The sequence below is a fragment of the Coregonus lavaretus genome (genome assembly GCF_964263955.1).
Source record: "Coregonus lavaretus genome assembly, contig: HAP1_SCAFFOLD_166, whole genome shotgun sequence".
Classification (NCBI taxonomy): Eukaryota; Metazoa; Chordata; class Actinopteri; order Salmoniformes; family Salmonidae; genus Coregonus; species Coregonus lavaretus.
In genome coordinates this window covers 210,851-225,667 of record NW_028161624.1, presented here as the reverse complement: position 1 = coordinate 225,667, position 14,817 = coordinate 210,851, and the positions used below count along the sequence as shown (strand labels likewise).

General features: G+C 47.6%; 1 protein-coding gene across 1 annotated transcript in view; it reads right to left on the bottom strand.

Annotated features, from left to right (window-relative positions):
* Positions 1 to 14,817, bottom strand: part of LOC311120316 (cyclic AMP-responsive element-binding protein 5-like) — a gene marked incomplete at its 3' end in the record, with an annotated part of 54,418 nt that overhangs the window by 25,934 nt on the left and 13,667 nt on the right. Inside the window, exon 5 of the mRNA XM_084194938.1 lies at positions 11,669 to 11,814. Coding sequence (XP_084051064.1) covers positions 11,669 to 11,814 — 146 coding nt within the window. The remainder of the gene's footprint in view (positions 1 to 11,668; positions 11,815 to 14,817) is intronic.

Below are 14,817 nucleotides of genomic sequence, written 5' to 3'. Positions count from 1 at the left end.
GTTCCTGAGAGCTGAGTGAGTCTGTGTGTGTGTGTGTGTGTTGGTATATGTGTGTGTGTTACATTACAGTGCAGGAGGCAGCATGTGTGGTGGCCCCAGGGCAGAGATGACCTGCTGGAATGAGAGGGAACAGAGCCTGGGCGTTCCTCTCCAAACTCACTATTAAACCCACTGCAATACACAATGAGCTCATCTTAATTCAGGTCAGATGTACATCCTGCTGCCTCTCTCTCTCCTCCCTCTCTCTCTTCTACGCTCTCTACCTCTCCCTCTCTAGCACTCTCCCTCTCTAGCTCTCTCCCTCTCCCTGCCTGTTGCTCTACCTCTCTCTCCCTCCCTCTCGCTCTCTACCTCTCTCTACCTGCTCTCTCTCTCCCTCCCTCTCTCTCTCTCTACCTCTCTCTACCTCTCCCTCTCTAGCTCTCTCCCTCTCCCTGCCTGTTGCTCTACCTCGCTCTCTCCTCTCCCCACGTTTCATCTCTCTCTCTCTCTCTCTCTCTCTCTCTCTCTCTCTCTCTCTCCACGTTTCATCTCCCTCTCCCTCTCTCTCCCTCCCTCTCTTCTAGCCCTCTCCCTGCTGTTGCTCTACCTCGCTCTCTCTCTCCACGTTTCATCCCTCTCTCTCTCTCTCTCTCTCTCTCTCTCTCTCTCTCTCTCTCTCTCTCTTCTCTCTCTCTCTCTCTCTCTCTCTCTCTCTCTCTCTCTCTCTCTCTCTCTCTACTCTCTCTCTCTCTCTCTCTCTCTCTCTCTCTCTCTCTCCTGTACATTCTAAGGTCAGGTCACCACAACACAGTGGTTCACACATCCCATGTCCCTGCTGCCAGCAGATGGTGAGGTCATGGCATGGGCAGGGAGGGTCAGGAGGGTCAAATCAACCCATGCATTGTCTACATCCCAAATGGCATCCTATATAGTTGACTAATTTAGGGCTCAGCTCAAAAGTAGTGCACTATATAGGGAATACGGTGCTATTTGGGACACAGACATTCTGTGGCAGTTCAGTTCCCCTGGTCTGGTCTCAGGGTGAACCTCCCTCCCCTGTCTGGTCCTCAGGGTGAACCTCCCTCCCCTGGTCTGGTCTCAGGGTGAACCTCCCTCCCCTGGTCTGGTCTCAGGGTGGACCTCCCTCCCTGGTTCGGGTCTCAGGTGAACCTCCCTCCCCTGGTCTGGTCTCAGGGTGAACCTCCCTCCCCTGGTCTGGTCTCAGGGTGAACCTCCTCCCCCTGGTCTGGTCTCAGGGTGAACCTCCCTCCCTGGTCTGGTCTCAGGGTGGACCTCCCTCCCTCCTCCTTATCTCCCTGACTGTGTAAATGCAATCTAATCATCACAATAATACAGGAAATGTGGCTGAAGCAGCCAGGGGTCACAAGGTCAAATCCCTGGCCAATGAAAACATGACAAGAACCACTGGTCGTTAGTTATTGTGACCCGGACCTCCACTTCCCCACTCCGACACCAACACACCATGGGCAGCAGGATAACAGTGGCTAGCGTTGTCTTATCTACTGGTAGATGGAAAGCAGTGTACAGTAGGAGTGTTTGACCAAACAAAGATCCTATCAATCATAATCAATTAGCATGAGTCTATATGTCATTCTATGGTGAATATTAAGTGAATTCATTCACTTAAAGCCACACTCACTCTGTAAGATGTGTTTATTATTAAAGCGTTGGCCCTGCCCACCAATAAGAATGGAGAAATATTCCATGACCTTCCAGGTTTTGGCCCAACTTAAGTTGAGCAGAGATCTCACTACAACTGAAGTTGTAACAGGAAGGAAGAGGATTTCAGTTCACACATGATGGAGTCATCGGTGAATCACTCTTCTAAGCACCTAATAGTCCACAGCGTAAATGTAGCTCATCATGTTTAAACAGGCAGTGGTGTACTAGAGACTTGAAAAACAACATGTTCTCCATTCATCTAAAGGTTAGGGATCCTATAGGGACCAGCTGGTTTTGTATGGATAAATAAAGAACACACAATAATTAAATGTTTTTCTTATATATTTTGCAATAAACATAAGATCATATTCCATGAAAAAACAAAGCAAGTCAAGCCTGATCTATTCTCATAGTGTACCCTACAGCCTAGCGTGAGACTGATGAAACGTTTGGTTCTATTTCAGTAGTGAACTTCCCTTCTAGCAATAGGCTTGACCACAAGATGCTGCAGCCTGGCCCGGCCCAGAGGTGTGAAACATAACATGTATCTTAAACTACATGGTGAACAAAAAGCTCTGAGTCATTTTCTTCACCGCTCTTCCTTCGTGTTGCACCAAGTTTCACTTTGCTGAGCCGCATACCATACTGATAAACCAGTTCCTTCTTCTATGAGGGAAAAAAATTAATACACAACCCTTTCTTTTTTATGTGCTCCTCACTCACTATGCACTTAATTCCACAAAGTCATTTGACCTCAACAGACCAACTCTGCATTTAGAGAAATAAAAAGGAAAAAATGTCACCTCTGATATTCTACTACGCTTGAAAAATAAGTATGTCATAAGTCTGGAATGCATGGTACAAACTTCAAACAAGGGAAACAGTCTTCCTTTACTTTTCATGTCTGAGGTGGAGGCCAAGGTGGTATCTCACACACTACTTCTCTGCGTATTAAAAAGTCTTGGGAGTTGTTCCAGTTGAACTACAAAGTGCGTGTGCGTGTGTGTGTGTGGTGTGCGTGTGCGTGTGTGTGGTGCGTGTGTGTGCGCTAATAACAACAGACTTACTTTGATATAAAAATGAACGCATGTGAAGATTCGTTTTATGCCAGTGTGCGTGCAATAACTTCTCACAAACTTCTGGAAAGTGTTTCACAATCAGTTTTCATTCCAAACCAATAACAGTCAGTCAGAAAACTTGTTTTGATTCTCCTTCATTACAAAAAATCTTCATGAAAAAATTATTGTTAAAGAATTGTTTTTGCTATTAATTAATCCGTTTAAAATAGACAAAAGACAATTTGATTGTGAAAATCATTAAGGAAAGGTAAAACATACGTACAGGGATAATATAACCGACTAGCAATGATTACAGTCAAATATAACCTTATACAATAGGGAACAAAAATAAACAAGAAGCACTTGTCTGTACCAGCTTGGATTCCTCGTACGGAAAAATACGCTGGAAAGATTCCAATGTATTATAAATAGACGGTTTGCTTGATGACTGAACCTAACACAAAATCAGAAATCAGAGCTCATTTAGAAGCCAGTTGTTTTCAGGTTCACTGAGCTGCATGCCTGACGAAGTTCATTAGGTTTCATTCATGATGTAGCCTACTACATCCAGACGTTTGGATATTGTTACCAGTGCTATTGTGCCGTGCCCAGCCCCGTCCCCACACACACTTCCTTTTTCTGTGAGTCCAAAAGGTTGTGGTCCCCCCTACAATGTTGTATCTATCTTGGTTGACTAGCTGATGTCTAACACATTTAGCCCTGACATAACTCAGGACCAGATGTTAGAATTCAAAAAGGCAGAGAGCTTTCAAATCCGTTGGACACCCCTTTCCCTTTGTATGATAATGATAGCCATGACATTTAGATCTTTTTTCTGAAGGCCTGGTTTACCACTGTTGTGTCAGTGGTGTTCTCTAAAGTCTGTGTTCAGGGACTCTCCTGAGAGAGAGAGAGAGAGAAGAGAGAGAAGAGAGAGAGGGTAGAGAGAGAGTGAGAGAGAGAGAGCGAGAGATAGACAGAGAGAGCAAGGGGGACAAAGATTGAAGAGAGAGAGAGAGGGAGAGAGAGAGAGAGGGAGAGAGAGATAGAGAGAGAGAGAGGGGAAGGAGAGAGAGAGAGAGAGCAAGGGGGAGTAAGATGGGGAGAGGGAGGTGAGGGAGGGAGGGAGGGTAGGGAGGGAGGGAGGGAGTGAGGGAGGGAGGGAGGGAGGGAGGGGGAGAGCGGGGGGGGACGACGTTGTCCTCCTCAGGTTTGCATAGCTGCAGCCCAGCTCAACCATAAAGTTAATTGACTTGAGGAAAGCCAATCTTAATTGATTCCAAGCCTCAAAGCTCTTAGTAAACATTGTGGAGCAATGAAAACGACTTGTTATCCTAATTCATTGGACGCTCTACGCCTCGCGCTCGGCAGAGCCCAGCTGGGACTAGACTCATTATGTACTTGCTTGGTGATCTCTCTTCCTTCAGTCAAATCTCTGCTCTCAAAAGGAGGGGTGCGGTGTGAGAAGATCTTATTGGGATTCAAGCTTTGTAGGTCTCTGCAACAACAACAACAACAACAACAACAACAACAACAACAACAACACAAGGACCTGTTCAGGTTCAGGTTATATCTGAACAGAATGTGGGTTTCACAATCCTACAATGAAAATTACAGATAAATAACTAACTTGTGATATTTCCAACCAATTTAGTGGCGTATACAAGCTGACAGATACTGCACATGGGACAACTGGGAGTTTTCAGTGGTAGGGCACCATAGTGGAACCCCATTGACCTCCAGTATTCTTGTTCTGTTGTGATGAACACAGGGCCTGTGTGTAACCTCACCAGCATGTGTGTGTGTGGTGTAGTAGTGTAGCCTAGCTAGCAGAGCAGCAGGCCGCTGTGGGGACAGGAAGTTCCTTGTGGAGAGACCCCCATGCACGGAGGGACGGACAAACAGAAGGACGGAGGGCGCTAGTTGGCCCTAATGGTTTTCCGGTCTTCCACTATGTTCCTCTGCAGAGGGGGTTTCCTCAACCCCATTTTTCCCGCTGATGTTAACATTTCCAGCTCTCTCTTCCGCTCTCTCTCTCGTGTGAATCAGCTCTTCTAGAAACGATTGTTTCCTGGTCATGTGATGTGGTTCCATGGTACTTGTTGCAAAACAGCTGGCTCCTGTCCTGCTGCAGGGTCAGGGTAAACCCCTCTCTGTCTCTTTCTGTCCCTCGCTGTCAGAGCATGAGTCAGAGTGGTAGGGGCTTCCCTGCTTATCTAGTATAGCTTGGCTTCATTCATTCCCTTTTGCAGCACAAAATCCAATATTAACATCTAACACTGAACCGTTTCTCAGTTACAGGTTTATAACCCTCTGAAACTGAACCATTTCTCAGTTACAGCCCTCTGAAACTGAAAGGTTTCTCAGTTACAGCCCTCTGAAACTGAAAGGTTTCTCAGTTACAGGTTTATAACCCTCTGAAACTGAAAGGTTTCTCAGTTACAGGTTTATAACCCTCTGAAAATGAAAGGTTTCTCAGTTACAGGTTTATAACCTCTGAAACTGAAGGGTTTCTCAGTTACAGGTTTCTTATAACCCTTTGAAACTGAAGGGTTTCTCCCCTCAGTTACAATTTAGCAGACGCTCTTATCCAGAGCGACTTACAGGAGCAATTAGGGTTAAGTGCCTTGCTCAAGGGCACAGCAACAGATATTTCACCTAGTCGGATCAGGCCTTTCAGTTACTGGCCCAACGCTTTTAACCGCCCGGCTACCTGGCGTTTCTCAGTTACATGTTTCTTATAACCCTCTGAAACTGAAGGGTTTCTCAGTTACAGGTTTCTTATAACCCTCTGAAACTGAAGGCTGAAACTGAAGGGTTTCTCAGTTACAGGTTTCTTATAACCCTCTGAAACTGAAGGGTTTCTCAGTTACATATTTCTTATAACCCTCTGAAAATGAAGGGTTTCTCAGTTACATGTTTCCTATACATTGGGTTTTCCCCTATATGTGTATTCATAAACTCATTTTGCTTACTGTGTCTGACGTTGTTTCCATGTTAGGGTATTCCTGATGGTATTTGCTGTAAATATCCCTAAAACAGCTGCATTCTGCCTCCATCTGGCATCTCAGTGACCAGCACTGACCGCCACACAGACACCAAGTGATTCCCCAGACTATTACCACCGCACCACAATGCATTGGCACGTTCAGAACAATCCCAAAACAGACAAATCTAAAAACAGCCTGATCAGGCAATGCCATACAGAAGATACATTTAGCAGAGGCTTACGCCATAGCTGAGGTTTAACTGTGAACACATGCCACAAAGTTGCTGATTTTCTGACGATCTCAACCACATTCAAATGGATGAATCTGTACTATAGAATAAAGTTGACCAACTAAAACGTACTTTAGTTATTAAGCTTATTTGACAGAGACAATGCACGCTGCTGAACCTTTCTGTAAATGTGCCAGATTTAGCCAGCTGGCTGATGTTCAACTGTATTCCCTAAAAAATGCTGAAGTGGTGAGTCTTCCTATCCGATGCTCCTCCTCTCCAGCGAGGTGGGGAGTCTTTGATGACAGTTAAGTCAGGTAAAACAGGCCTGTCTCTCAGCACAGCCTTATGTCTCTTTTTTACTGGCAGACAGTGATTTCTTCTCCTCCAAGCCAAGGGGATGTAATTCCACCCCTGTCCTCTCCTGTACAAAGAGCCTGTATAGGGGTGTCAGGCAGGCTTACTGATGGCTCCCACATCCAATATTCACCAGGGCTACGTCCCAAATGATGCCCTATTCTCTATATAGAGCACTACTTTTGACCAGAGCCCTATGGAATACGGTGCCATTTGGTACAGCCCATGTCTTCTTCCAACCAGTGGTAAAACTACACAGGCCTGACTGGACACAGGCTGGCTTAACACAGAGCTGTCTTAACACAATGCTGGCTTAACACAGACTGAAAAGATTTTGGCATGGGTCCTCAGATCCTCAAAAGGTTCTACAGCTGCACCATCGAGAGCATCCTGACTGGTTGCATCATTGCCTGGTATGGCAACTGCTCGCCTCCGACCGCAAGGCACTACAGAGGGTAGTGCGTACGGTCCAGTACATCACTGGGGCCAAGCTTCCTGCCATCCAGGACCTCTATACCAGGCGGTGTCAGAGGAAGGCCCTCAAAATTGTCAAAGACTCCAGCCACCCTAGTCATAGACTGTTCTCTCTGCTACCGCACGGCAAGCGGTACCAGAGCGCCAAGTCTAGGGCCAAGAGGCTTTTAAACAGCTTCTACCCCCAAGCCATAAGACTCCTGAACATCTAATCAAATGGCTGCTACTCTCTGTTTATTATCTATGCACAATGCTACCTTAACACAATGCTGCCTTAACACAATGCTGGCTTAACACAATGCTGCCTTAACACAGAGCTGCCTTAACACAATGCTGGCTTAACACAACGCTGGCTTAACACAACGCTGGCTTAACACAGAGCTGCCTTAACACAGAGCTGCCTTAACAACAATGCTGGCTTAACACAGAGCTGCCTTAACACAGAGCTGCCTTAACACAACGCTGCCTTAACACAGAGCTGCCTTAACACAGAGCTGCCTTAACACAACGCTGCCTTAACACAGAGCTGCCTTAACACAGAGCTGCCTTAACACAACGCTGGCTTAACACAGAGCTGCCTTAACACAATGCTGGCTTAACACAACGCTGGCTTAACACAGGACTATAGGTCTGGCTCAACACAGGACAGACTATAGGGCTACCTTCTAGTCCAAGACATCATGTTATTCCACTTCTAGACTGCATGTTTTAAAGATAACAGCACGCACAGAGAGCGAGGGAGAGAACGAGAGAGCGAGGGGGAGAGAGAGAGAGAGGGGGGAGAGAGACAGAGAGAGAGAGAGAGAGCGAGGGGGGGGAGAGAGAGAGAGGGGGGAGAGAGACTGAGAGAGAGAGAGAGAGCGAGTGAGGGGGAGAGAGACAGAGCGAGAGAGAGAGCGAGGGGGAGAGAGACAGAGAGAGAGAACAATAGGCTATGACTGAAACAAACACAGATTCAGTGAATAAAGCATTGTAATTGTTGCATGGTGTTTCTGACTTCTGATCCCTTAGAGCAGGGATGGGCAACTATGATGGGGGTGGGGGCCACAAAACATCTGAACTCATCATGAGGGGCCGCAGTGGCTCGTGGGTCTGCGCACTCACATCCACCCCTGTGTGTGTGTGTGTGTGTGTGTGTGTGTGTGTGTGTGTGTGTGTGTGTGTGTGTGTGTGTGTGCACGTACGTGTGTGTGTGCGTGCGTACGCGTGTATGTGTGCATGTGCTTGTGTGACTGCATTATGTACAGTATGTGTGATTCAGGTGTCAATTATCAATGAAAGATAGACTGACACAAAGAGAAGAGAGAGAGAGAGAGAGAGAGAGAGAGAGAGAGAGAGAGAGAGAGAGAGAGAGAGAGAGAGAGAGAGAGAGAGAGAGAGAGAGAGAGAGAGAGAGAGAGAGAGAGAGAGAGAGAGAGAGAGAGAGAGAGAGAGAGAGAGAGAGAGAGAGAGAGAGAGAGAGGGGAAACAACATCAACTCAAGACACAGGTCAGTGGATGGGAGCGCAATGAAGGCGTTCCCCCAAAAAAGCTGATATCACCCCAGGGGTGCGGGACGAGGGTCTATGACATCATGGTGGGGCACACCCAACACCCATCCTGACTATTTCTACAGCACAGAGGTCTGAACTCAAGAGCTCACAGATGTACAAACGTCAACAAGCATTAATGTTAAACTCCCCAACTCCCCAACTAGACACATACATTTACATGTTAGTCATTTAGCAGACGCTCTTATCCAGAGCCAATTACAGTTAGTGAGTGCATACATTTTTTCATACATACGCTTTAGGTCTTCTTTTGGAAAATACTTTTTTTACCTCAGGGAAACTTTTTTAATGTTAATTTAACCCGTAGAGTAAGAAGCTGACTGAAGGATAATTGAACAGTCCTCTGACCCTCCACTACCATTACGAACCCTGTTCATCAGCCTGTATAAGCACTTTGAGGAGTACACCACATCAGTCACTGGCTTCATCAATAAGTGCATCGATGATGTCGTCCCCACAGTGACCGTACGTACATACCCCAACCAGAAGCCATGGATTACAGGAAACATCCGCACTGAGCTAAAGGGTAGAGCTGCCGCTTTCAAGGAACGGGACTCTAACCCGGACGCTTATAAGAAATCCCGCTATGACCTCCGACGAACCATCAAACAGGCAAAGAGTCAATACAGGTCTAAGATTGAATCATACTACACTGGCTCTGACGCTCGTCGGATGTGGCAGGGCTTGAAAACTATTACAGACTACAAAGGGAAGCACAGCCGCGAGCTGCCCAGTGACACAAGCCTACCAGACGAGCTAAACCACTTCTATGCTCGCTTCGAGGCAAGCAACACTGAAGCATGCATGAGAGCACCAGCTGTTCCGGACGACTATGTGATCACGCTCTCCGTAGCCGATGTGAGTAAGACTTTTAAGCAGGTCAACATTCACAAGGCCGCAGGGCCAGACGGATTACCAGGACGTGTACTCCGAGCATGTGCTGACCAACTGGCAAGTGTCTTCAATGACATTTTCAACATGTCCCTGACTGAGTCTGTAATACCAACATGTTTCAAGCAGACCACCATAGTCCCCGTGCCCAAGAACTCTAAGATAACCTGCCTAAATGACTACCGACCCGTAGCACTGACGTCTGTAGCCATGAAGTGCTTTGAAAGACTGGTCATGGCTCACATCAACAGCATAATCCCAGAAACCCTAGACCCACTCCAATTTGCATACCGCCCCAACAGATCCACAGACGATGCAATCTCTATCGCACTCCACACTGCCCTTTCCCACCTGGACAAGAGGAACACCTACGTGAGAATGCTATTCATTGACTACAGCTCAGCATTCAACACCATAGTGCCCTCTAAGCTCATCACTAAGCTAAGGATCCTGGGACTAAACACCTCCCTCTGCAACTGGATCCTGGACTTCCTGACGGGCCGCCCCCAGGTGGTAAGGGTAGGTAACAACACATCTGCCACACTGATCCTCAACACGGGGGCCCCTCAGGGGTGCGTGCTCAGTCCCCTCCTGTACTCTCTGTTCACCCATGACTGCATGGCCAGGCACGACTCCAACACCATCATTAAGTTTGCCGACGACACAACAGTGGTAGGCCTGATCACCGACAACGATGAGACAGCCTATAGGGAGGAGGTCAGAGATCTGGCCGTGTGGTGCCAGGACAACAACCTCTCCCTCAACGTGACCAAGACAAAGGAGATGATTGTGGACTACAGGAAAAAAAAGAGGACTGAGCACGCCCCCATTCTCATCGACGGGGCTGTAGTGGAACAGGTTGAGAGCTTCAAGTTCCTTGGCGTCCACATCACCAACGAACTATCATGGTCCAAACACACCAAGACAGTCGTGAAGAGGGCACGACAAAGCCTATTCCCCCTCAGGAGACTAAAAAGATTTGGCATGGGTCCTCAGATCCTCAAAAAATTCTACAGCTGCACCATCGAGAGCATCCTGACTGGTTGCATCACCGCCTGGTATGGCAACTGCTTGGCCTCTGACCGCAAGGCACTACAGAGGGTAGTGCGTACGGCCCAGTACATCACTGGGGCAAAGCTCCCTGCCATCCAGGACCTCTATACCAGGCGGTGTCAGAGGAAGGCCCTCAAAATTGTCAAAGACTCCAGCCACCCTAGTCATAGACTGTTCTCTCTGCTACCGCACGGCAAGCGGTACCGGAGTGCCAAGTCTAGGTCCAAAAGACTTCTCAACAGCTTCTACCCCCAAGCCATAAGACTCCTGAACAGCTAATCATGGCTACCCGGACTATTTGCACTGCCCCCCCACCCCATCCTTTTTACGCTGCTGCTACTCTGTTAAGTATTTATGCATAGTCACTTTAACTCTACCCACATGTACATATTACCTCAACTACCTCAACTAGCCGGTGCCCCCGCACATTGACTCTGCAACGGTACCCCCCTGTATATATAGCCTCCCTACTGTCACTTTATTTTACTGTATATATAGCCTCCCTACTGTCACTTTATTTTACTTCTGCTCTTTTTTTCTCAACACTTTTTTTGTTGTTGTTTTATTCTTACTTTTTTTGTTTAAAATAAATGCACTGTTGGTTAAGGGCTGTAAGTAAGCATTTCACTGTAATGTCTGCACCTGTTGTATTCGGCGCATGTGACCAATAAAATTTGATTTGATTTGATTTGATTTGAATTCACATGTTTCACGCTGAATTCAATCATAACCCTGTTTTTAAGAAGCTGCGTGACAAGGCTTTCAGTTGCAACAAGGATCGAAACATCTAAACCAAAGGCAGTTATTGTGTGACTTCCCCCTCCTAAAGTGAAAGAAATAAAGGGACTATTTTGGAGCATGAAATGCTAAACCGCTGTAAAAGCAGCCAAGGCCGGGCCGGGGCCATCAGAGATGACCTCATCCCTCTCCCCTGGGCCCCTCTTGACATGCTCTGCTCTGCTGTGGGACAATACACAGTCAACAGCTAAACATGAATCGCCTTGTCAGTAACACACACACACACAGATGCGCACACACACACACACTTACACACACAGAAAGATACACAATACACACACACAGACATACACACACACACACAGCTCCATATGTAACAGAACACTGGTGTGACCTCAGAGACTACACAAGGATGCCAATCACTGGGCCACTGCTGAAAAGGACATCCTCATATCACTGTACTGAATATCAGACAGAGAAAAGGCAGAGTAGTTCTCTAGACTAACCACAGAGGATAGATGGAAGCAATAGTCCCAAAAGTGAAACACTTCAAGCTAAAGTAAGCATACTAAAATAGCATATTTGACATGTACTGTATTTGACCCAGGTCTAATGTTAGTTAATGTATTGGTTAATCCAGGCATTGTGGACTGGAGGCCTCACCCTATCTGTCTGTTGGTGGAGGGGGCCTGGGTGATGACAGAGCTGGACTGGGGAGAGGGCAGGGCCTGCTGGATCACTATGCTGTTGTCATGGTTCCCCATCCGAGAGTGATGCTGCTGGTTCTGCAGGTTCTGTAGAGAGATGTTCTGGAGAGAGGGAGGGAGAGAGAGAGAGAGAGAGAGAGAGAGAGGGAGTGGGGGAGGGGAGAGAGAGAGAGAGAGAGAGAGAGAGAGAGAGGGAGTGGGGGAGGGGAGAGAGAGAGAGAGAGAGAGAGAGAGAGAGAGAGAGAGAGAGAGAGAGAGAGAGAGAGAGAGAGAGAGAGAGAGAGAGAGAGAGAGAGAGAGAGAGAGAGAGAGAGAGAGAGAGAGGACCTAGTCAGAACACATTGTTAACAGCCAACTGCAATAATTAGTCTTTAAGTTCATTTAGTGTAAATGTCAAAGTTTAAATGTCAAAGTTACAAAGCTTCACTGTAACCCCTGTACTGCTCAGTCACTTTCCTCACGAAGAGCCTGAATGCAGCAATCAGCAATTGAAACAATATCAAAGTGTTCTCCCTATCTCTGTTTTGGTAAAAAGATGAGGGTGGATGGGACGGGAGAAATGTAACCACTCTCAAATGCATAGACAGAGCTATGGATGCAAGGGTTATTAAGGTCAGGTTTTCAGACTGCTGATGTAGCAACTTCTACACTCTTAGAAAAAAGGGTTCCAAAAGGGTTCTGCGGCTGTCCCCATAAGATAACCCTTTTTGGTTCCAGGTAGAACCCTTTATGGTTCCAGGTAGAACTCTTTTGGGTTCCACGTAGAACCCTCTGTTGAAAGTGTTCTACCTGGAACCAAAAGGGTTCTACCTGGAACCAAAAGGGGTTCTTCAAAGGGTTCTCCTATGGGGACAGCCGAATAACCCTTTTTTGGTTTTAGATAGCACCTTTTTTTTCTAAGAGTGTACTGTTGTGAGCTATGCTCTCTTGAACTTAAACCAACCTTTCTCCTCTCTCTCCCCTGATATGCTGCTATGCTGTGTACTCCACAGTCCTGCCGAGACTCGCCTCCCAGTCGTGCTGACTGAGCACAGCTCCTCAACCATAAACACCACACCGCCAGACTTGGGGGACTGGGGAGGCTAGACGTGGCCTGGGTGCCCTGACTGACACAGAAAGCCTCCAGAGCCAAACCCAGACCCAGACGTCAGCAGAGCTACAGCCTACAGCATGTATCCCCATCTCCCCCAGACCAGACACCGGATCAGCAGTCTGAGACAGAGAGATACAGTGTAGCTGTGTTGTGACATAGTGTCACAGGTAAAGAGTTCTTAACATTGACCCATAATACATTAACAACTACCTTGGAGTCCAATCGGACCTCACTGTTCTGAGACTGTGGTGAGTGGTGACTGCTGGTGAGCCACACATGTCGCAGACACATGACGAGTGTGCAGGTCTGGCTGTCTGTCTGTCTGGCGTACAGCCTGGTCTCGCTGTCTCAAGCTGCTGTCTGTCTGCGGCTGTCTGTCTGAGTCTGGACCAGGAGGAAACGTGAATCCCTATATCTGTGTTTCTGAGAGATGAAGTGAGCTGTTTACAGTACAGCAGCTGCCTGGGGGAATCTGATATCCTGCTCCCTCCTCACCTCTCCTGTAGCAGTCACAGCCCTTCACCTCTCTGTCTGTCTGTCTGTCTGTCTGTCTGTCTGTCTGTCTGTCTGTCTGTCTGTCTGTCTGTCTGTCTGCCTGTCTGCCTGCCTGCCTGCCTGCCTGTCTGTCTGTCTGTCTGCCTGCCTGCCTGCCTGTCTGTCTGTCTGTCTGTCTGCCTGCCTGCCTGCCTGCCTGCCTGCCTGCCTGCCTGCCTGCCTGCCTGCCTGCCTGCCTGTCTGTCTGTCTGCCTGCCTGCCTGCCTGCCTGCCTGTCTGTCTGTCTGTCTGTCTGTCTGCCTGTCTGTCTGCCTGTCTGCCTGTCTGTCTGTCTATCTGCCTATCTGCCTGTCGGGGCTCTTGCTGCAACACAGTGGTTGAATCCCGACATGTGAGTGGGAATAGGGGTGGGTAGAGTCTACCTGTTGTGAGTGTGTGAGCTAGCAAGCACAGTGTATCCCCTGATGGGAGTTTGTTACAATTGGTTAGGAGATGACTTGCGTGAATGTGCGTGTGCATGCTTGTGCCTGCTATGAGTGTTTCAGGAAGTAGTTACCTGCCTGGAGTGTGTGTGTGGAGGCTGGGGGATTGAAGAATGATGACAGTGTGTGCACAGTTACCTGCCTGGAATGTGTGTGTGGTGGCTGGGGGATTGAATGATGACAGTGTGTGTACAGTTACCTGCCTGGAATGTGTGTGTGGTGGCTGGGGGATTGAAGAATGATGACAGTGCAAGATAAAGGGGGACTACCCATAACACACCTGTCTGCCTGCAGCTGTGGGTTGACCCGGGGTTCCTCTGGCCTTATCTTACTGTACTCGGGGGTTCCCCTGGCCTTATCTTACTGTACTCCAGAGATAAACACAGGTGAAGGCCCTGTGCACAGCAGTGTGTCTAATTCAGCTGATGGTTCTGGCAGGAAAACTGAGCATCCAAAACACATATACAGTGTCTTCGGAAAGTATTCAGACCCCTTAACTTTTTCCACATTTTGTTACGTTATAGCCTTATTCTAAAATTGATTAAATAGTTTTTCCCCTCATCAATGTACACACAATACCCCACAATGACAAAGCAAAAACAGGTTTTCAGACATTTTTGCACATTTATAAAAATAAAAATAAATGAAATATCACATTTACATAAGTATTCAGACCCTTTACTAAGTACTTTGTTGAAGCACCTTTGACAGCGAATACAGCATTGAGTCTTCTTGGGTATGACACTACAAGCTTGGCACACCTGTATTTGGGGAGTTTCTCCCATTCTTCTCTGCAGATCCTCTCAAGCTCTGTCAGGTTGGATGGGGAGCGTTGCTGCACAGCTATTTTCAGGTCTCTCCAGAGATGTTCGATCGGGTTCAAGTCCGAGCTCTGGCTAGGCCACTCAAGGACATTCAGAGACTTGTCCCGAAGCCACTCCTGCGTTGTCTTGGCTGTGTGCCATGGGGCGGCGCACAATCGGCCCAGTGTCGTCCAGGGTAGGGGAGGGAATGGCCGGCAGGGATGTAGCTCAG